At 42.6% G+C, this 24,131-nt stretch overlaps 1 protein-coding gene across 1 annotated transcript in view; it reads left to right on the top strand.

Moving 5' to 3' along the window:
* The first annotated feature begins 1,129 nt into the window (after nt 1-1,129).
* Nucleotides 1,130-24,131, top strand: part of kcnn3 (potassium intermediate/small conductance calcium-activated channel, subfamily N, member 3) — a 44,032-nt gene continuing 21,030 nt past the window's right edge. Inside the window, 6 exon segments of the mRNA XM_069537467.1 lie at nt 1,130-1,749; nt 2,356-2,960; nt 2,962-3,067; nt 3,070-3,476; nt 12,625-12,720; nt 23,548-23,844. Coding sequence (XP_069393568.1) covers nt 2,382-2,960; nt 2,962-3,067; nt 3,070-3,476; nt 12,625-12,720; nt 23,548-23,844 — 1,485 coding nt within the window. The 5' untranslated portion in view covers nt 1,130-1,749; nt 2,356-2,381.

Raw genomic sequence — 24,131 nt, 5'->3', positions numbered from 1 at the left:
TTTTGGAGCATAAGGACAAAAACAGACAAACATAAGGACAAGTAACCATGAAATTGACAACAGATTTTAAGCATGATGCAGCTCTGTCTTCCCTACACATCACCTGTTTGAGTGATACATAGCTGGTGTTGTATAAATACTTGGAATCATCCACCACATGATATGATTTGCTTTATTGATGTCTGTCATCTTGCATAATCGCAGGATAGGCTGACCTGTTATGAGGAAACGGTCTAATCCGCTCCCACACAGCGTCTATGCTCATCCGATTAAAGAGAGCACTGTAATGCACACAGAAAACCATAACATTAAACCGATTAAGCCAGGTGGAATAGTCTAATTAAGACGGATTATGCTGTATAGACTCTATAGAGTTGGCATTATGAATTAATTAGTCTTCTAAAGGATGGAATCAGAGACTCCCTATGGCACAAAATCCTGTGGTTACATGCATCTCCTGTAAATCAACCATCAGGAATTTTCTTTGACATGCCTTGTTTCTTTCAGGCATCAATTATTCACATAGAATTTAATACAACTTTAATTATCTCTGTAAGGGCCCTTGTATCCAGAAGCTCCGCAGATACACTCAAAGGGCGATGAGGAATAACTCTAATATATTACATTAGCCTGTGACATTTTATCATGGCCTAATCTGTGAATAGAAAGGAAGAGGTGTTTCCCATAGTGATCTGGAGACGCACGGTGCCGCCCCTCCTGCTTCTCCTGCTACCACGCCCACCTCCTCACCATATGTTGTTGTTTTTTCATTCTTTATTTGTGAACCGTAGTTTTGTGTCATCAAGAGGTGTTTTTGTTCTACATATAAATGAATGATAAATGTGCATAATGAATCTTGGAGTTGCCTGCTCCAGCGTCCAATGGCGGGCGTAACAGGTGCCAAAATGCGAATACATGCGCCAAACAAGCAGGGGCTATAGATGATGACATGGATCACATGTATAAGAAGGGAATACAATAAAAAAACAATAAAACTCTTCAATAAATTACACATTTGTTGTGATTATTCTTTTTTTTTTGCGGAACCCTTCCACCTGTTTTCAGCGCTTATTTCGCCTCCTGATTCCGTCCAATGGGAGTGAAAGGAGGGAGTGGAGGCGGAGAAAAGAGGGAGAGAAGTTGGAGGAGAGAGTGAGAGACGGATCCGGGGAGACAGTGAGCTGTGTGTGGAGTGGAAGTCGGTGGAGGAGTCACGCAGGGAAATCTCAGACTCCACTGCTCATCCGAAGACTGTTACCTGACATCCAGCCGTGCGTATTTTGGGGGGGTCTTTCTTGTGGTGTTTTTTCGCTGCACAATTTTGACGCGCAGCCACAGGTTGACCGATTTAATCCAGTCACCATGGATTACTCTTACTCCTCCTCCTCATCTCGGGTCGATTGTCACTGACAGCGTCGAAATGGGCACCGTGCATAGATCAGCGATGGCACAGAGGCGAACAAACTGACCACATCCAAGTGAGAGGGCGCAGACACGGAGGCAACATCTGTGTGTGAGGTGGTGGTGGTGGGGGGGGTGGCGGGGCGGGAGGGGGGCAAAGCGACGCACAATTTCGAGAGGCAAGCTGGGAGGACCTGTGGAGAGCCAAATGAGAGGAGGCGAATAGAAGATGATGGGATGGCCGTGACAACATGAAAAAGAAAAAGTGCGGTGGTCTATTTTCATCCTGCCAGTGATTCAACGCACCTATAACCTGGGGGACAGGGACTGAGAGAGAAGAGGTTGGAGGTAGGTAGAGAAACAGATTGGGAGGATGTGGGGGGGCTGTGAAGGTGTCTGGTTATATCACACTGGAAGTAGGTTATTGTTTTTGGATCAATTAAACGCAGCCAACTTGTGGTTGACTAGTCCCAGTACTTTCCCCTTGCTGTCACAGTGCACTGATGTGGAATGATTATCCTCTAGTCTCTGTGCCTGATCTCATTTCCATGTTGTAAAGCCGGAGGATTTGCACCATTCTCCAGGCTAACAACAATGTAACACAGAGGACATTTTATGGCATGGATTGCTGGAAGCACTGTGAGATGTGAGAGAAGGAGGGGACACTGGGAAACGGCGAGCGATCAGCTGAGAGAGGCTGACTGGGCAGCTGACTGAAGTGTGACTCAAGGAATAACATATTCCCCCAATTACGACCACTTTTCTTCAGTCTGCTGCCTCCTCTGTGTCACACGGCTTCAGTTTTTGGAGTTCAGTTATTCCCCTCATTTGTTTTGACAAACCACAATCCATCACAACTCCTTCCTTCTCTCTGCCCTGTCTTCATTGTTGCCATCATGATTTTAAATCTTGTGTCTTTACAGTTCTTCTCTTATCTTCTTTGTGTTTCTGTAGACAGGTGCGAGGCCACAGCCGTGACCATGGAGCCTCCCCCCTCTCTGAGCTTGGCTCTGCTAGGAGGGAGTGAGGATGAGGACCAGCGCTTCCTCTATCCCCTGGGCATTATATCCCATTCCTCCGCCACTGGCAACCAGCCAGGATCAAACCACTCCAACCACATGGGAGGATCGAGCCTCGACCGTCTAAATGGCACCACCCCATCCCCTGCCACGCCCAGCGTACCTTCAGTGTCACTCCCTAAATTGCCCCTGTCTTCCTCTGGAGCGCAGCCACTGCCGCCACCCATCCCCAACGCCCTGCACCCAACCAGCACCCCGTTGTCCTCTTGCTTGGGCTCACAGCACAGCCTGAGTGGGGACAACTCCCCAGTCTACAACGCCCTCTTTTACTCCTCCCACTCGCCATCCATGGAGCGGGATAGGGACAGAGAACGTGACAGGGACAGGGAAAGAGAGCGGGGCTGCAAACATAGACAAGCTAGCCCTCTTATTCACCGCAGGGACAGTAACCCCTTCACAGAGATCGCCATGAGCTCCTGCAAGTACACAGGCGGGGTCATGAAGCCCCTGAGCCGCCTTAGCGCCTCCCGCAGAAACCTCATTGAATCAGACAGCAGCAGCGAAACCAAAGAGGGTGGCGTTTCAGCTGTTGCCGGGGCAACGGCAGCTGGGGGACATGACCGTCAGCGAGAAGCCCCTCCCACATCTTTGGTGGCCCAGTCCTCTACCAATCAACCCCCAATCCAGAGCCCTCCGGAGATTGTGATTTCATCCAAAGAAGACTCACCGTACCCCAGAGCAGGGTATGACATCACCGACTCCACATCCAACCAGATGTCCATCTACCACCAGAACCACGCTCTGGTGGAGAGCAGGCGGGGGCAGCCGGGCAGAAGCAGCAGGCAAGGCGGGGTCGGGGCAGTGGGCACCGGGGCTCGGGGCAGCACCTCCAAGGCCTCCAAACGGAAGAACCAAAACATTGGCTATAAACTGGGGCATCGCAGGGCATTATTCGAGAAGAGGAAGAGGCTGAGTGACTATGCTCTCATCTTCGGAATGTTTGGAATCGTTGTCATGGTGATTGAGACGGAGCTGTCGTGGGGCGTGTACACAAAGGTGAGGGGACGGACCAGTGATACTTAGGAGGACACTCGAGTCATTTTACACTTTAGCTGCCATAGTTAGCACTCCTTAGCCTGGAAAACAGACACATGAAGTGTTCTGCAGCTCTGGAGGAGAAAACTCCTGTGATGTCACACTGAGGTCATGACGGTTATTTGGGGTTGGGTGTAGGAGCAACAAAGAAAGCCAGAAAGCCTGCGTCACAAAATAAGGGTGTGGTGTTTGAAGGACATTTTTATTTACCAGGTCTGATGAAAGACATTATCATGTTGCATTGTGGGAAATATTAGAGAGTGGTCGACTAAAATAGGAGCTAGAAGTCAGGATTTCTCTGTCTGGGCTTTTTCATCTGTTCTGCTTCTGAACTTTAAAATAGTTCAAGTCCTTGTTCAAGCCCTCCAACTAAATGAGAGTGCAATAGTAATTTAATGTTTCTTTTTAATGTTGCATCATTACATCCAAGTGTCCCAAAAAGTCCACAAATGTACATTTTTACATGGACATATAATATTCTGATATTATACCAAATAAGATAATTGTGTGAATTCAGTATTTAAACAGCATTTTCTGATAACCTCAACCTGACTGAGGTCATATTTGGAATAATCAATAATCAAATTAAGACATGTTAAGTACATCGACCTTAGTCATATTAAGTAGTCATGTTTAGGTCTTAATGGCGACATAATGTCCTCTTGGATTTTTCTCAGCATTTTGTGACATCAACATATGGCAGTAACCAACTGCTTGCTGACACTTGCCCTGGGTTTGATTTGAAGAACGAGGAGATGAAGGTTTTGCATAACTAGAAAACACTCAAAGGGTCGAGGTAGAACTGTGGATTAAACTATTTCAGTTTTCACAAGACATAGCGAACATTATGTTGACGAGTCAGACGATGCTGTGTTACATGTGAACGGGAATATGAATGGAATATTCTATTAGCAACTTATGTAAACGTCATAATCAAAATATCTTTTGGAATAGTCCGATTTTTGCTGTCGATGTAAACATAGTTTCTGTCTAACAAGGCTGTCATACATGCTATAGCTATACATAGCATATGTGCTGGAATCTGAATCTAACTTTGGTTTTTAAACTAGTTACCAGTAATGTAATGTGCTAGCCTGGAGTGGATGGTGTTAAAGAAAGGAGCTAAGGACAGTAGCCAGACTCAAACCAGGGACATTAGCCTGCATCACTAACCCAGGTCACAAAGCCGCTCAGATAATTAGAATCAGCTTTTCCACAGTTAATCACCAAATTCATGATTGGTACACTCACTTGGTCTGACCACCACCGTGCCCATGTTGTTAGTGGGTTGTATTCTGTAGTGACCAGGCTTGACAGTGGCTGCTTTGGGTGATGTAATGCAACAATGCAGAGGACATAGGGGGCAGATTATCAGTAGGAGGCCAGGATCTCATTTGTCTGTGTAATGGGGAGTTTAATAAGCTGCATCGGCCCCTGGCTGCTATTGTGTTTATTTTGGTTGGTTGTGTGCATGCTTGTGTGTGTGTTTGTGAGTCTCAGTGAGGCTAGGTGCATGTTGTACTCACCTTGCTGATCTAGAGGCCCTTCTATCCTTGTTCCATCTGTACTCTGGGGACTAACGAATCACAGAGAGCTGTGTTCCTCTAGCTAAAAAGGTGGACACATTACGTCCATGAATGCAGCCTGTTATATATTGATCATGTGAAGGAGGATGTTAGTAAAAAGATTCACAGGTAGTCTATTAGAATAAGCCAGCAGGGTGTGTGTCTCATCTCTACCTATGTGTCTCTCTCAGTCTGTTTGTAGACTGTGGTCTCCAGTTCATACTTGGTTTCTCTCTGTTATTGTCAGTGCTTGAAAAATCTGCCTGTTTTGTTTTGCTGGCTGTGCCTTGGCTTCTTTTCTCCTTTGTCACTCTCCCACTCATTACTTCATGAAATTGACTGTTTTAGTAGCAGCCTCTTTTTATTGATGAAAAATCATGGTTTGAATTTCTCCCTCTCTGTCGCTCCTTCGTCTCCTTTCTTCTTTTCTGTCGGTCTATTCTTCTTTCAACCGCCAACTCTTTCTCTGTCTGTATCTTTTCTAAATCAACTCCACGCCTGCTTTCGTGTTTTTCCTCTCTTTCCTTTTTTTCCCCCTCACTTTCTCTCTCCCTCGGCTCCTGTGCTCTTCCAGTGGGCGTCAAAAACTGGGGGAGTGCGATCGGAAGAGAGAAGCGGCTGGGCGAGAAATGAGAGGCTGGAGAAGGAGAGGGAAAAAAAGGAAGGCGAAAATGAAAAGCCTGATTTAGGTTATTAAACTACAACCAGTACAGTCCTCAACTAGTCTGTCAATAAGCATTGATGGACAGCTGCGACTTTGAGCTGGCCAGCGTGTTTGTTCCCAATATATTGATTAATTTCTGTTCATTAAGATATCTAGTTAACAAAAAGTCAGGAGGAGGTAAAACATCTTCAGATCCTTTAGTCTCCTTTCAGGGTCGTACATTTTTAAAGTGTGTTTCCATCCAGAGAGATGCCTGATACAAATTATTTTTAAATGCCAAGTGCCAAGTTGTGTATATTTAAATGTTTTTTCTTTTCTTTTCTGGTTGCGGATTTGGTTTGCCTCCAACAGACACTGGAGTTCCATCAAACCGCTCCGGCCCTCACTTAGATAATTGAGGTGGAGAGAAGCCCGCTGGTTGTGGTGAAAAATGGTTTGAGATCATGAAGATGAAAGAGAGAACAGAGAGGAGATGGATGGGATAGCTAGGCAGAGAAGTGGAGAGGTCCATCCAGTGCTTTATACTGGTCCAAGGGGGGATGCCTTGACTGATTTTCTTGTATTGATTATTGATCATCACTCTCCCACACATGCACTGTCCACCCCCACAGACACATGGCGTATAAACGTGCACATTGAAAATGGATGGTGACTTTCTGAGGTGCTGTATTGTGCACTGTGTATTGACAGCCAATCCTTGAGGGGGAGTGAAAGCCTGTGAGGAAATGTGAGAGATACATATCAGTTTTCATTAGAGAGTGAAGACATTATGTGGGTATGCATGCATGTGTATATATACATCAGTGTGTGTGTGTGTGTGTGTGTGTGTGTGTGTGTGTGTGTGTGTGTGTGTGTGTGTGTGTGTGTGTGTGTGTGTGTGTGTGTGCCCACCAAACACTCCTGCACTTTTGTCAGCAGGTCCAGCTGCTCCATGTTGCACCCAAAAATAGAGATGAACACTAAGTATGGAACTACACAGGATGGGTTGGACGTTGCATGTGTGTGTTTGTGAGTGTGTTAAGGAGGTATAAAGAGAGAGAGGTTAACAGGAGGAGGACATAGCATTCATGCCTGTGGATATAGTGAGTAAGCATGTGTATATTCATGTGCTGAAACAGATTTGTTACTGTGTCAGCAGCACACTCTGGGGTTACAGCTCAGATATTCCATTAATTGTATTAAAGCCTCTCTATTCACTTACTATCCCACACGAGTCAAGTTTAAGACAAACACAAATTCCATGATTAAGGCCACTTCTGAGATCATTCATCTGCAGATAAAAGCTCTTCTCATGCACCGTATGTACTGTATATTCAGCAGCCGAGACAGTGGCAGTAAATTGTTGCACAGTGCTATGTTGTTGAGCCAGTATAGATTATACAAAGAGAATATTGGATGGTGTAATAATGAATGAATGTGAAATGATTCAATTTGCCCAAAGGCTGAATTGTGAGTTTTCACAGAAAAAGCCATCGAACACAGAGGCTCTCTAATTGCTGCCATAACTTTTCTTGAGACAATTTTCAGGAGTCCGTCTTCACAGTGTGTCTTCACAGTGTCAAACACTGGATTCTGTGTTCTGTGGCCTCTAGTTATGATCAGTGTCACCTGCTCTCTGCCACTGACCCAGGACCTTGGCACTTGAAATGGTAACGGCAGTGTAAACAGAGTTCCTCTTTAAAAAAACTCTTTTATGTGCTTCTATTATTGATTTTATTAGGGACAGGCTAAAAGAGGAGGGGGCGTTGGCTGACATGTGTCTCTATCTTAGAATTACTGAAGCCCTGGGACACCTGGGACCTTAGAATGTGGCCTATCACAGTCAGATCAATAGATCTGAATTCCCACTTGGATTCTTGATGGAACATGGCTATTCTGAGGGAATGCACAGCTGTTCCCAACTTCACCTGTCACACTGTCAATAGACACTCTTGACACCTCAACACACACAGATGGGTGTTAAATGTTGGAGGAGCAGAGGGACGGGGTTGCATGTAACCACCTACTGTCTGTTGCTCATCACCAGACAGTACTGATGATTTCACAGATTAGCAGCAGTTTTCACTTTCATTCCCGTCTCCAGGGTGGCACAGAGGTGCAGTGGTTAGCACCTCACAGGAAGGTGAATCCTGGATTGGCCGGGGTCTTTCTGTGTGGAGTTTGCATGTTCTCCCTGCGTCTGCGATGGTTTGCTCTGGGTTCTCTGACTTCCTCCCACAGATGTCACAATGTCTTCCTGTGAGGGGGGAAGGTTCATAGGACGCTATAAATTGTTCATAGGTGTGAATGTGTGTGTGAATGGTTGAAAGTCTGTATGTTGGCCCTGTGATGGATGGATTCTCCTCTTCCTTCCTTCTCACTTATGATGAGTGTTTATGTTCCTCGCCTGGATGATTTTTAAACACGTCACCATTTCCCCAAAGGGGCCATCGCATCCCAGCAGCCTTACACCGCATCCCTCATTCTGCCACCTCCACTTCTCCATCCCTGATCTCATCCCACTGTCTATGACTTTTCTCTCAGACATTTACTGGGAGACCTTTTCAGAGCTTTCTCCACCAGGCCACTTACAGTGACTGTGTGCTGCTTATCATACAGTACATGAGGATCATCTGGGAATTAAACTCACCAACTGCCACCATATTCCCTAAAGGCGCTATCAGCCATCTCAGCACTTCTGCGTCGCTCGCCCCCTCCTCCTCCTCTTCCACTCTTTTCCTCTACTCCACTCTGCTCCCTTCATCTTCTAGATCACAGGCTTCTAAGGGACGGTAGATCCCACAGGTCTTGCTACTAACAGGTACAAATATGCTCATTTCTTTCAGTGTGACAAGGCGAGGCTACCCCTGTCAGTGTGTGTGTGTGAGTGTGTTAGAACTTGCATCATCCTTGGTAACATAAACATTCACTTCACAGAGTATATGTTGTGTCCTGTGGAGTGTTTGTCTTTATGTATTCAACTCGGTCTTATTGGTGCTTGTGGATGCACCTGGTAATATGTGTGTTCCCCTTTGTCTGGATGGAATTGAGTATTTTCGGCTGGTGTGTGTGTGTGTGTGTGTGTGTGTGTGTGTGTGTGTGTGTGTGTGTGTGTGTGTGTGTGCGTGTGTGTGTGTGTGTGTGTTGATTGAACTGAGAAGCTCAAAACGGTCATTATCTCTGCATGCTATCCACAAAGTCATTGATAAAAAGCTGGCTATTTAAAGAAACAGGGAAGGAGATACACTTACAAACATAAAGAGTAAATGGCAGGGACACTATCCAACAAGTTGTACCTCTACATCTTAATCCTTTTATTAAGGCTACTATCACTGTAGATAACGTTATGTTAAAAATCTGATGTTTTCCTCTTCCGCTGCTTTTTAATGTAGATATCTGGAATCAAAATAAGACTGGAATAGCCCAATAGAGCACAAAACCACTGCCAAGGCATAACAGTCCCCTGCAATTCATCCAAGCTGCACCAAATGAATCATAAATATGTGTCGCCTAAATTTGCCTGATTTTTCTTTCATTAAGATCCATGAATTAGTCCCTGAAAAAGTGAAAATGTAAAAACCAAAAAAACAATGCCCATCTTGCAATTTTATGTACAGTGATAACAAGTTGCTGTATTCACTTCCTGATTAGAATCCATGTCAAAATTCAATGGGTTCTTCCTGGGGGGGACATCTACCATTTCACCAAGTTTCAAGAAAATTGGTTTTGCAGTATTTGTGTTATACTGCTTACAGACAGACAAACAGCAATGAAAAGATAACCTCCTTTGTGTAGGCAATAATAAGCAAGCAACAAATAATTGAATAATAAAAAATCAAATCAGTTTACAATGTAATATGAGTGATCCCTTCCGCTAAATTGGAAGGGATTCCCTCAAGGTGTTTACGGAGATATTGTGTTCACAAGGTCAAAACTGTGTTTTGTGAGTCACAACAACCTATAATCACCAAAACATAATTAATCCATCCTTGAGTCCAACTTAATCTTTCTACCAAATTTAAAGAAATTCTGAATGGCGTTCCCGAATGCTTGCTTTTACAAAAATGGATGGACAAATGTACCGCCGAATGGACAAATGCATGGACAACCCAAAAACATAATGCCTCCAGCTGCAGCTGTCACTGGTAGGGAAGTAAAAAAAAAAAACCTGAAATGAACAGAAGGCAAGCATGCACACACACCGTCACAGTCGAGTCATTCGCTATAAAGGTAGAGTAAGTGAAGTGGAAACAGGCTGAAACTAAATGCTCTTGACAATGTGATGGGCACAACTGAAAAAAACTGCTCGTCCAACAGACAGCTGGAGGTAAACGCGGTAAGAGAGGTGAGAACAGAGAGAGGGAGGAAGTAAACTCAGAGCAAATCTCATTTCAGCTCTCCAGTGTGAGTTTGTATTTAAACAGATTCACTGCTAAAACCCAGGTCTACATTTCTCTCATTAGCACAGCAATGTTGGCTTCTATTGCACCTAGTTTGCTTCAGTGACTACAAATGAGATGGTTGTAGAGGAGAGACAGACTGAGACAGAAAAACAAGGCACGAGCGAATAAAGACCAAAAGACAGTTAGAGCTGTGGGCCGGCTGACGATGGAGGAAATCAGTGCAGAGCCAATGCTAGATGGTATTTTTCCATTGTTGTGCAGTGGCCCATAACCACACTGATATAAGTAACAAATGAACAACACTCACTGTATTTTCTTCTTGTGTGTGTATTTGTGCATTTGTATGTGTTATATTAATAGTATGATGGTGTGCCCGGTCTCATATCCAATCATTGTAGATATTAATAATTATAGGACATTCTCAAGAGAGAAATGCACCAGTGAGTATTAACAAACTAGACTCTGTGTGTATCTGTGCCTGTATGATGTAGAATTAATAACATTAAGGCCATGAAGCATCTTCAGAGACCTTAAGTAGACACAATAACACACTAACACACTCTATTTTCCAGCAGGCTGACTTGCAATATAAATTCATGAACCCAAAATGCAATGTAGATTCTACTTAATAATGTCATCAAAGAAATTCTGAGATCGCACTCAGATCAAGAGAGTGTTTGGTCATGAATGCTTAACAGCTGAACTACTCATTTGAGATGCTGCAGTCTTAAGGTGGCTCAGGTCTTCCCTTGAAGAGGGCACCAGGCTATTGGGCTCAAACGTGAACTCAGTGATCCTGAAAACAAATGCACTGTGGGTCTTTTTTATGCCTTCCCACCATTCAGACTGTCCATCTGTCTGTATGTATCATCGTCATGAATGTGATCTGTCAGAAACGCCTTTTCTCAGTTTTGCCACAAATGTTCACTTGGACTCAAGGATGAACTGATTAGATTTTTGTGGGCAAAGGTCACAGGTCCAAGTCCCTGAGACTTCACCTACATTAGGAATGCCCATAAGGAATTTCAATTCATAAAGTACAAATATCCACTTGAAAGAACTGATAAGACCTTTAGACATGAAACTCCCTCTGAAGTCACAAAATATGTTTCAAGATACAAATGACAACAGCAGTAGCAGTTGTAACCATATTACCTGCAACTTGCCAGGCATACAACTGTAATGTGGTAATTCTGGTTATATATTTATATTCTGACATAGTCCTTGAACTGATGTGGACAAATGAATCAATTTAGACAGCGTGGCTTTTAGAGACAGCAGCACTGAATACAGATTTTTGTTTTTGTAAGGCTTAGAAAATGAGTCAAAATAACATCTTTCTTTGACTGCTGATTCCTGACATACTTCATTTGTGAACAAAATATTTTATTTTCCAACACTTGAAAGGTTGGGAGAGCTTATGAAACAGAATATTGACACACGAAAATGCATTCACTGATAAAATCTTATTTCTGAGCTAGAATATCTGTCTAACCCATACCAGACAGAAGACAGAGAATAAAGCATCCAATTTTACCTGAAATGTACTACTAACAAATTGAAGTATTTGCTACTTCAAGCATTGGTGCGAAGTTTCCTGACCTGGTGTCCAAATATTCTTGGGTAAACAAACATCGCCACAGGAAATCGAAATTAGCTGATTTCCTGAGAAATAAACTATTAAATAATGTTCTTTATTTCCAGAGTGTGGAGAGCAAGGATCCCACTGAATTTCATGACCGCTCAAGCAACTTTATCTCAACATGATCCTGCTTTGTGTTGAGCTATGGAGCCATACTTGAGCCCAATCACTACAAAGCGTTGCACTTTTCACCAGGTTTGACATGTCTGCCAAGTTTGATGGATTTGGAAAATCCCAAGGCCCTCAAACCTGCTGAAGAAATCTAATACTTAATAATATTTTTTTTAATGTTAATCAGGTGGTTGCAGTTGTGTAGATGTGTTAATACACAAAAGTGTTTGAATATATGTGTGTGCACATGTGTACGATGAATCCAGCAAGTAGCTGTGCTCTGAGTATGTGGGGTGAAGGGGTTAAAGAAGCCACTGAAGTGCTATGAGTTGTATTGATTGGAAGTTCCCCAGTGCATTGATTATAAACCCTTAGAAACTAGACAAGTAGAGGATTTAAAGCTCGACTGCAGAAAAATATTGTCGGGTGGGATACTACCATTCTACTTCTGTTCACCCTTTGAGTCTGTTTTGTAAATGTAGAAACGTATTGTCTATGCTGAGGCTGTGTCGCTACTGTACACATGCCATACTAGCAGAGGAGGGACGTAGGACATAGTTTGAAATCTGGGATATCTGCAAGTTAAACCAGACTTTGAATCTTGACAATCACTTTTTAAGATTGTGTTATCGTCATCACAAATGTACTCTGAATATTAATCCAATCACCATGGCAAAACCAATATGAAATATGCATTATGTTTGCACTGCATGATTTTCATGATGTGTTAATTTATTTTCCACAGAGCTCCATGTATTCTCTGGCCCTGAAGTGTCTGATCAGCCTGTCGACGGTCATACTGCTGGGACTCATCATAGCCTACCATGCACGAGAAGTTCAGGTAAAATACAGCACGCATGCATCCACACGTAGATGTATACTAAACTGACTCAAACGAATTCACAGAAAGGTGTTCGACATTTAGGCAGCTTTGATAGCTTTGCTCTGCTGAGAGTCAGAGAAGACGATCAATACCACTCTAACGTCTGTGTGTGAAGTATGGAGTTGGAGCTGGAAGGCGATTAGCTCAGCTTAGCTTAAAGGCTGGAAACAGAGGAAAACAGAAACATTTACTCTGTCTAAATGTAAGAAAACTAGCAGTGCATCTAAATCTCACAATTTTTGTTTGTTTAATCAGCACAAAAACCTATTGTATAATTCAAATTTCAAAATCTTTGGTGTTACAAAGTGTTATAAGTGAAACTATTTTGATACCAAAGGAAGTCACTGCACCAGGTCAAGAAATAGTTCCTCACATAACCCACTTTGAAACCATAATATGATTTAGTTCACTTAAACAGACTCAGACCAGCAGTTTCTCCTTGTTTCCAGATGGTGTAGCCGCTGTAGCAAGTATTTCATCTCACTCTTGTTACTGCATTAGGACAAGAGATATGATGAAAGCTGCTGATAGGCAGATTTAGTTGGTTTAGAATTACGCTAGATGTTTTCCTTTGTTTCCGGTCGTTAAACTAAGCTAACCCTACTACTGGCTATAGCCTCATGCCGAGTTCCATTAAACTTTGGAATATATCCGACCCCCGAGGAGGAAGTTGCAACTGGAACACCCCCTCTGGTAGGAATTTTGATTTGGAAGGTCGGAGGAACCTCATCACGCCTTACTTCGAAGTCTAAGATGGCCCCTTCGTACATCAACAGCAGTGAAAGCTGTAGTTTTTACAGTTTATTAGCAGTTCTGTCATTAAATGTGTCATACACATAGTAGCCTACTGACCAATTACTGTCAGTGGACGTTTTACTACGTTATCAGTATTCCTGAAATGTTGCGTAATGTATTATTATGAACAGTTTTTTTCTAACAATGGCTAGCTGGCTAACGTAAACATTGTTGTAAAAATTGTTTCTCCTTCTAAGCTTCTCGTGTCACTCTTCACTGCACCACTCCAAGAAATACTTCCTCAGTTTGAAACAATGATTTGATGCTATGTTGAGCTATCAAGGTGCTGATAAGCAGATCTTTTTATTTGGACAGTCAGGCCCCCTTGTTTCATTTTGTTACACTAAGCTAGGCTAAGCTAACCAGCTGCTGTCAGTAGCATCATATTCATTGAAGAAATATAGTGGGGGAGTGGTGTTGTCTCATCTCATTCTTGGCAAAGATATGCATTCCCAAAATAGCAACCATTCTTTGAATTTTGTTTAGAGGTGGTTTCTTTAAATAAGCAGAAGCACATCTGAGCTCATAGTGCACATATTATGTTGTCGTCCCTTGGGCTCCAGAGATAGATCAGGGGACCCAGGTGTGTGTCAGCTAGACCCAATTAATGACATTAATGAGGGTCTTTGTGGGTTTGACAAAACAGTCTACATGGCTTTGCATCAAGTGGATACACACCATGTGTGAAATACACACTCTGCAAAACAATCCTGTAATTCAATACATGCATAGAGAGCATGCAAACACTGTAATGCTCACACACGCAAGGTACGCAAACACACAAGCTCTTGTAAGGCTGAAGCAATCAATTGAAAATGCTTTCATGCTTTGTGATATCTGTTTTGCTGTTTGTCATTTCACTAATATAATGGTACCACAGTCATTTAGCCAAGGTATTCATTTACAATCGATGCACATTGACTATTTATGGGAGCCTTGCGGATATCAGACCCAATGAGTGTCCCAACACCAGCTATTACTCTCACCAGCTAAACCATGGAGCCACACTCATCCATCTAACCACATATTAGTTTAGTGCTGCAACTTTTTTTTTTTGGATTACATCACAGCTTGAATGTTGCTGGAAATGTCTATTAAAGGTCCAGCAGGTCTGTGATGGGGATTCTGATGAATTCTGCTTGGAGATTCAGCCTCACCATCATTGGATCAATAACTAGATGGCTGTTGCTTATTCACTGTCATACTCAGAGACTGATAGACTGGTAATCACTCCATAACAGGCAGCTGCTGTGTATCAAGACACACAAAGGAAGGGACCCAACTACATTCACACATGATGCACCTGCATGTGTGTGTTTGCATAGGCTGTTGTGCATTCATTGATAAAAGAGCTCCATGTCTCTGCTCACAAGTTTGATGTTACATTCACATATGGAGTCAGTCATCCACCCACGCACTATGTGGCTGCCACACGTGACAGGCACACTAATACTGACGGGAGAAGAAGAGATTGAGAGGAACCACTGTAAGGCCGACATAGAGAAAGAGATAGAGGGAGAGATAAAATGGTCTTCCCGTAATCTCTTTGAGAAATAATTCCTTTTGATTAAATGAAGTTAGGAGTTAAGGGAGGGTTCTGTGTAGGTATGGGTGGGAATCACAGCTGGCCGTGGGAGGTGATGTTGGGATTTGACCCAAAAATCACTGTTGTTAATAACTTGAGTCTGGATCGTAATAATTTACATTTTTACCCAACAGCAGCTCACATCTTTATGTGATAATTCTGGTTTATTACAGCATCAGTCTAATTTTTATTGTGTAAGCCATCATTTCTTTGGACTGCTGTAACATTGTTCTCACTACAATATCTGCTGAGATGAGTAAAATTGTGATCAGATGGTCTGACAGCTTTGAAAAAGCCAACAAGGTTGAGTCAGACAATCCAAGCTAATCTATTAGGAAGTCAGACAAAATGTGAATACAACTTCATTCAATAGCTTATTATTCCCTGCCTTTTAAATGAGTTCATGTGATTTTTATATTGTATTTCTTTACATTGCATTTATTGATTGTTTGTTTTGTCATGCACTGACTGCTGGCTGTACAATAAATTGCCCCTCGAGGCAATAGCCTAAAGATTTCTGGATCTTCTTGATCTTGATAATGTCTTCACTGCACAGAAAAATCTGAAATACTTTAATAATAAAAAAAAATGAGGTGAAACTGACTTTAGTCAAGAGTGTGCAGGTGGGACAGAGATACCAAAGTCCCACAATACTATCTCTACGCCACAGAATCTAGCATCAAATGACATCAAAACCGCAAGATGGTAGTGCACATATCCAAGATATTTTGGCTTCAGTTTTGTAAAATGGGAGGACATAGAGAAATGGCGTCAATCTTTATATATGATCAATGGATAAAGCCCTTATAATCCAGCTGTTTTAACAACGATGCCAACTTTCCATAATTTAGCAATTAGCCTGATTTTATAGCGCTACTATGGCAAAAAGGAAATATTGCAAACTAAACAAATAAGGCCCAAGTTGGTGTAAACTGGAATTATCATTTAAATTGTTAATAGATAAAAACAGAGTTGTGTTTCTGGCAACCTGGAGAATGTAAGTCAAAAATTAACTTTCTTTTTAGTTGTTTTGTTCTTTACCAGCTCCTGAGGGACCTATTTGTCCCTTACATGTCTTACACTTACTGGTTGCTGACTGTGGCTGCTGTTTGGTGTTTTTTGACATTTTATTGCTATTACTAGCTTCATGCTGCTGCTGGAAAAATACTGATGTGGTGGAAGTGAACCAAATTAAAAAATGAATAAAATATTGATTCTGTGAAGCTGGGTGTGTTTAGCCTAGCTTAGCATAAAGACGGGAAGCAATAGTAAACAGCTAGATGTCCAAACTCATACTTATACCAACTAGACTCAAAGGTTACAACTGTACAACTCTGTTGTTTTTTTAACCCTCACGTAAACAGAAATGTAAAAATAACAGCTTGCGGTTGTTGGAGGGGTCAAAGCTGAGTGCTGCGACAGTGTGTAACATCTTTCTGCTCGTGCATGTAAAAGTGTTTTCATGTATGATGACTACACCAGAAAGCCTCCTACATGTTTCATTACATGCATGTTAATTTTGCAGTACCTGCCAAATGGTGCCAGCCCATATTTGCCTATATATATGATCGGCGTAAGAATCGTCAGTTTGTCTTTTTTTTTTATCGTTGGATGGTTTTACACACGCACACACTCACACACCAGACACACACACACACACACACACACACACACACACACACACACAGACTCCATGAGACGCGATGTGCTAAATGAAAGGCATTGTTCAATAAAGATCTCACTCTCAGAATATGACATATTACACACATGTACACACATGTACACACATGTACACACATGTACCCACACACACACAGTATATATACATTTGTGCAGAAGGTTGCAGCTGCAGAGTCGCTGCAGATCACAATGATGTTATCTGGTTTAACTGACATTTATACCTTTCTCTCTCCCCGTTTCCCTGATCTCCCTGATTTCTCTCTCTGCTCATGTCGTTCATCTCACAGTACTTTCTGTTTACCACCATCAGTGTGCTTCTCTTTTTCTTTCTTTTTTCTTTCTTTCTTCTCCCGCTTCTCTGTCATTATCAGATTAGATCTATCTCCCTTCTCCTCCACTGGGCCTCAATTCAGTTTTGTTGTTGAGTACCACATCCTTTCTTCCAGATTCCTCTCATCCCTTGTTACTCAGCATTCAACTTCTCACCTATTCACCCCTCTCCTGTACTTGAACACTCACCTGCATTTCTCTCCATCTAAAAATCTGTTTTTATCTTGTCCCCTTTTCACACATGGTTTCTCTGCCATCGCCCTTTCTCTATCTTCCCTCTGCCTTCCTGTTATAGATGTTTCTCTCCACTTCATGTCTCTTTAGTCTCTCTCTTCAGTTTCTATATTCAGTCATACTAATTAAATAATGTGTGTTCTTATTAACTGACAAGAACATGAGGAAAAACTCTTGCACTCATGTCATTCCAGTGTTACAGTGAAAAGTAACAGGGTAAAGAGATGAGGAGATGATGTGAGGAATTATTGATTTGAAGTGAGAACATTGCAGTTTTGTGTTGTGTTTAGACAGCTGAGTCACATTGACACCTCTGGGTTTTTTCTTTCATTTTTAGTGGAATATAACAACAGGACATTTAAAATCCTGATGAAAATGAAACAAATGCAATTTTAATGAAATGCTGTTCGGCCTTTGATTTTTATTGGTTCACTGAATGTTCGGATTCAATTAGTGTAACGCAAATTAGCAATTTGCTAAATTCTCTAAATCCTATTGCAGTGAGATATTTGCTGCTAAAATACTCAAATGTTTAATTTTCATCACTCGTGTATCAACATTTTTTTGGGCAGCTTCAAATTCTTAACAAATTTTCAGTCATTTTAAATAACTTCTCCAATTTAAAAAAAAAAGAAAGGCTTATACTTAACTGGTGAAAAGATATGATCCCCAACATAACATTTCATTATTATTAATTATTAGTTTTAGAGTAGATTTTAGGTTTTATCTTGCTTTTGTGCATGCAGATAGTTCAGGAGCAGTAGTACAGCCATTATTATTGGTGCATCTTCTCACCTATGTCCTGATGTGCTGTACAATTTGCATAAAAGCACAACACTGGACTGCAAGTGGCCGTCTGCCCTTGATGAAAAACTGAACTGATAATTAAACTCGTAAAAGAGTGGGACCTCTATTCCCACTCTCTTAAATTAATAAGATTTTGTCCTTAAACATACATTACTTCCAAGTCCCGAACATCACAAATATCCTCCCATTTCACAGTTGATGTGTGTAAACTTGGAAGCAATGAGTTAAAAAGTAGATTTGGGGATTTAGGACCACAACAAAATCAGGATCTGTTTCCTTCAAATATGTTTTGTGTTGCACAAACTGATGAAAAACAGGGGGGCAGATATCACATGTTATATGACAGACATCCTCGCTTTAGGCCAAACCACTAAAATGATGATGAACGGCATGGGGCCTCATTATGGATTTCCCACTATGCGTCATGGCAGTATCAGCAAATTGTCATTGGTAGAATTCTCACTAGGCGTTTTATGGGCTCCCTCTCAGCTTGGGGCTCCAGGCAATTGATTTGCCTATCGTATTACACCTGATAAAAAATTCAGTAACTCAGTACTGTCTCTTTTTTATTTATAATCAGTTAAATGTGCTTTCAAATTCTTTGTAAAGGTTCTTTACAGATGTTTAAATGTATTCTTAACCGATGCCACAGATACTTTACAGATTGTAAATCTATCTCCACCATGAATTCAGGAGACAGGGAATGCAATGACTGACGGCCTAATCTGTGCAACCACATGCCATTAGTCTGAGTTAATGTTGCACCCGATTGACTGAGATTGATGAGGAATGATAGTGACTGAAATATTGAGAATGAGTCAAGCCAATGATGAATAATTTACCCTAAAAAGAGTTGTTGTTATGAATCACAATCTCCATGTGGCTCTTTGGGCTAATCAGAAGGATAAATGATTCATTCAGCCCAAACCAAGCTAAATGTCCATTTAAACACTCTTGTAGAAGTGACTTTAACTGAATATCTGAGAAACTTTGCACTGTATCTTTTGTCTGTTTCATGAAGCATCCGGGGACGTCTCTTCATTTCCATGTATCTGAAGTTCTGGTGTATTGCATGACTCAAGATGTGCCAGCTCACCAGTGTCCTTGTCTCTCCTTCACACACACACACACACAAACTTTTACCTACCTGCAAACAAGAAACAAATTACTCTGAAACTGTAGGATTAATTTTAGCTTATAAACTGGCGAGAAATCCAGATTTGAGAGACAAAATTGAATTGTTGTTGAAATTAATCAAATAGAAACTCTAAGAGAGTGAGAGAAAAGGATATTTCTCTGGTCCTGAGTGCACTTTAAGCATTACTGAACTGTGTTATTCGGTTACTTTTGGAGGATTTTAGAAGCAGTGCATTGATAAAGACGACACTGGCTTGGCACTCACAGCCACTCAAACACAGTCAAGATGGCATTATGAAAATAAAGAGGGCAGTTGGATTCCACTAAGGGCTGTTTTCTTTAATGTGCTGTGATGTGTGTAATACTTCATGGTCATTTCATGATGTCATGTTCTGCACATTCTGCATAATGCACATCCACCCAGGAACTATAATGGAGGGGGAAATGAAAGTAATAAACAACTGCATCCTCCTCAGACTGCAGAAATGAAAGAGGCGATTTACACATTTATTTCCAAGAAATGTTAATTTTAGCTATTTGTGTCTCGCTAGCCTGCGGCCATTTCTAGTAATAGTTTGTGTACGTTTATATTTACACCAAAGGAAATTCCTGATATGGGGAGCCCTGGAATCCTCTGCTCAGTCTGGCACTGCTGCTGGTTTTAGACTTTCTAGTGGCAACATCACTAATGCACACACCACAACTGAGAACCTGTCCTCATCTCTTGCACTTTTCAACACTTACTTTTCACCTATATGACACGTCTCCCCTTTTTTTTCCTGTCTCATCTCTGCAGAAACAGTTACGGGCCCGTTCCCTCAGAGTCAAGGAGAGCGTGTTATCCTCTCTGCATATTTGTGTGTGTGTGCGTGCGTGTGTGCCTGCGTGCGTGTGTCTTCGGCTCGCCCCAGTTATTTTCTGCCTGTTCCACAGATTTCCATGCTGTAGGACCCAGACATTTCCCATAGGTGTGATTATGTGTGTAAAAGTGTGCATACTTTTCAGTGTTCACTCCATTTTCATATCCTTCAGTGATTAGCGCCGTCTCCATCCCAGACTGAGGTTTAGTCTTTTTCCCTTCCATGGGAAATGCCGACTTGAGACTGATTTGAGTGCATCTCCCTCTTTAAAAAAAAAAAAAGAAGTATATACAGCGTTTGACAAGGCCGTCTGGACGGGTGCCGATGTGTGCATGTCTGCAGTATTCCCCCTGCATGTCTCGCTTGTTTTCGCTTGGCAGAGTCTGGCCAGCGCTGCGTCTGGTTCCGTGATGAGAGGCATCTGCAATCAGGGACTTAACGCGATTACAAAGCTACAACGGCCGCGGGGACTGGAAGGGGTTGAGGCATGGCTGGCTGAGGAGGGAGGATAGAAGGGGGACAAACTCCAGAGCAGGTTGCAGCAGGAGCAGAGTGTGTGTCTGTGTGTGTGTGTGAGTGTGTGTTGGGGGGGGTGTCACAACTTTCACCTGCGAAGAGGCCTCAGTCTATCTTTGACACTGTCATCTTCACACATTTCTGCTTTTTGTCCTTGTTGTTCTCCCTCATCTCCTGCTGGCCTGCTCCTTGTTTTTCTCTCTGACTCTGGCCTCTTTCTGTCCTGTCCGCTTTCTGTTCTCTTTCTTTGTGTCTTGCCCTCTGCCCTGTGATGCCACGTTTAGTTAAAATTAGGAAAACAACAGAGGACATGTTTTTCTTCCCCCCATGATCCTGTTCTTTTTTGCTGTGGGCTTGTTCTTTAAGTCCAGTTTTATTTAGCTTTGCTTTTCCCTGACCTTCCTTCTTGATTCTCTCCTTATAGAGTTGACAGGGTGTGCCTCTCTCTCTCACACACACACACACACACACACACACCCACACACTTAGACAATCCCTACTTACTTTTGCTCTTACCAAACACCCCCCTCCTCCTCATTCGTTTCTTCTGTCCTGGTCATGTAGGGGCATTGGCACTCACTCACTCCCATTGACAGATTACTTTCCTAATGGAATTTAATTATTTATCCCTTCCTCATGGCGATTTAGCCAGGAAAAGACCGACAGCAGGAGCACGAGGGAGGACAGCGCAGGAGGAGAAGGCGGAAGGAAGAAGAGAAGAAGAGAGAGGCGCTCATTTCCTCCAGTGGCAAGAAACTGGATCACCTCTGTTTTGATTTGAAGATATGTCATTCAGAAAGGAAGGGGAGCGAGGGATGTTAGAAGGAAAAACCCAGAGAAAGAGAGAGTCGGGGATGATGGAGCGGCTAATACACACACACACACACACACACACTCACACACACACACACACTGGAAGAAAAGACTACATGATTGTTATTTAAAATCAATGTTCTGAAAGTGTGAAAGAATTTTGACCGTAACCTCTGACACACACAAACACACACACACACACAGAAAGTTGTTCTTGTCACTCTTGAGGACATTGCATATTATATTAATTGTGGCAAACCAGCTTTTTGTCTTTGAAAGGGAGATGAGTCCTTGTAAAGTGACAGATAAATTGTCCTCAAATTGTGAGCACACACACACCTTTACGAGTCTCTGCAGAGAATATGAGTGCTAGACAACCTTTCTTTCCTCTCTCTACCTCTTCACTCGCTGTCACACACCGCTCCTTCTTTTTTCTTGCATCTCTTTTTTCTTCCTTGCCTTGTCTATAAATGCTTTTCTCCCGTTTTGACTCCCTCTCCCTTCCTCCTCTCTCTCTCTCTCTCTCTCTCGCTGGGGATCCTAATTAAGCTTGGCTGCTCTTTGATGTTGTCGCCTTGGCAACAGTCACCATGATGAGGCTGGGTCTGCACACTCTCTCTCTCAAACTCACTCAGGCATACACAAATACACACTAGTACAGTACACACACGCAGGCACACTCACTGAAATCACTGAAGAATACAACCATCGTTTGACCCTTGGTTCAAATGATAGCTTTCACAATGACTCAGGCATGTGCGTAGGCTACATACGTATGTACACATGTTGGTTACATGTTACAACAGCAGAGTAAAGGAAAACAGGACTGATAATGAGGAAGTACGCAGGGTGTGTGACCATAGGTGGTTGGAGAAAAGGCAGAGCTTCTGTTCACCTTCACTGTGACAACAGCCATTTAGATATGACACCCACTTGCTCTGATGTTTGACCTGTTATTGTGTTTGTTTTGTTTTCCTAAATAAATGTTTGTGTGGGCTGAAAGCCCTCGAGATGAATCATGTGGTTAGCACTGGCTATTACTCGAGGCAGTGCAGCATCTGATAAACTGATTTACAGCAGGGGAGTTCCTCGTTTCCAGCTTCCCTCTCGCTTTGATCTTTTCCGTCCTCTTGCAGAAAACTGGATGATCCATATCACCTCCATCAAACTTACAATTTTGATCAGATTTTTTAAAGATGAAAAAAAAACATTCTCTTGCTGCACAACAAGATTGCAATCTTTTTCCAATGCAAATCAATTGCACAATTATGTTTCTTTTCTTGATTTATGTGGAGCATTACTTTTTTTTTTCACTGACATAAAAAAGTTCTCTGTTCTCAAAACTTTCTTTACTGTGTCCTCCACTCCCCAATAGTTCCTCATTCCTATCTTTATCTGCTCATTTCCTCTGCACCTCATCCATCCGCCTTCTCTTCCCCTCATCAACCCCATTCCCCCACCGCCACCACTTCCCCCATCCCCTAGTTCCTGTCAGCGCAGTCTGGAGGAGGGCCACTTTAATGAAACCGACTCTTACCACTCCCTTATAACAGTGGCTTTGGCGCTGAGTAACCACAGCAATTATGATCACAACACGTCAACATGCGGGGAGGCAAAACTGCAATTAAAGTAACATTGTTAGGCTTTTGCTCATGAGAGTGGCAGAAATACCCATGTGGTGGCAGAAAAATGTTGTGATAGTGATCATTAGGAACCTTAAATCCTTTACGTAAGAGCATCGGATGACTCTGCATCTTTGGTTTAATTCATGAGGACGAGTGCTGTAAGTTAAATGACAATGAGCCAAAGCACTGTATGGGGACTGAATGGATTACTGATAAGATGGATGGTGTTTTACATCTCGGGAGTGAGACATTTATTCCAAATTGCTTCTGGTTCCTTTAATCATCAGATCAGTCCACTGTACTGATGAGTGGTCTGTGCTAGCGGAGGACCATGATGAACAGTTGCATTAAAACAAGTGTAACTCCTCTCTTAACTCTGCACATGTGTTTCCTGTCCCTGCAGCTGTTTGTCATCGACAATGGAGCAGACGACTGGCGCATCGCCATGACAATGGAAAGGGTCCTGCTGATCGCGCTGGAGCTGCTGGTGTCTGCGGTGCATCCGGTGCCCGGGGACTTCAAGTTTCAGTGGCGGGCACGGCTGGCCTTCTCGTATGCGCCGTCGCAGGCCGAGGCTGACCTGGACATGGTGCTGAGCGTGCCCATGTTCCTGCGCCTCTACCTCATTGCCAGAGTCATGCTTCTGCACAGTAAACTCTTCACCGACGCCTCCTCCAGGAGTATAGGTGCCCTAAATAAGGTCAGGAGGGTTTTCTGCTTCACGGTGTGTGTCTGTGAGGTTCTATGCATTCAAGAGTGAGGGTGACAAATATTTAGCTGGAAACAGACGAGGGAGCTGTAAAGGTATTAAGGTCAAGAGCTCTCTCTTCTGAATTAAATCTGTGTCCATGTTGCCCCTTTCATCCCTGTCCTCTATCTCTCTAACTAACTCAAGTCCTTCCTTCCACTCCATCCTTCTAGTCACCCTGTTCCTTTTCATCTACCACTTCAAATCCCATTCCTCTCCTTTTGTTATCATTGTCAATA

Source organism: Paralichthys olivaceus, chromosome 13 (assembly GCF_024713975.1).
Source record: "Paralichthys olivaceus isolate ysfri-2021 chromosome 13, ASM2471397v2, whole genome shotgun sequence".
Classification (NCBI taxonomy): domain Eukaryota; kingdom Metazoa; phylum Chordata; class Actinopteri; order Pleuronectiformes; family Paralichthyidae; genus Paralichthys; species Paralichthys olivaceus.
Note: the sequence above shows the minus strand (reverse complement) of the source record. Positions and strands in the feature narration are given on the sequence as shown.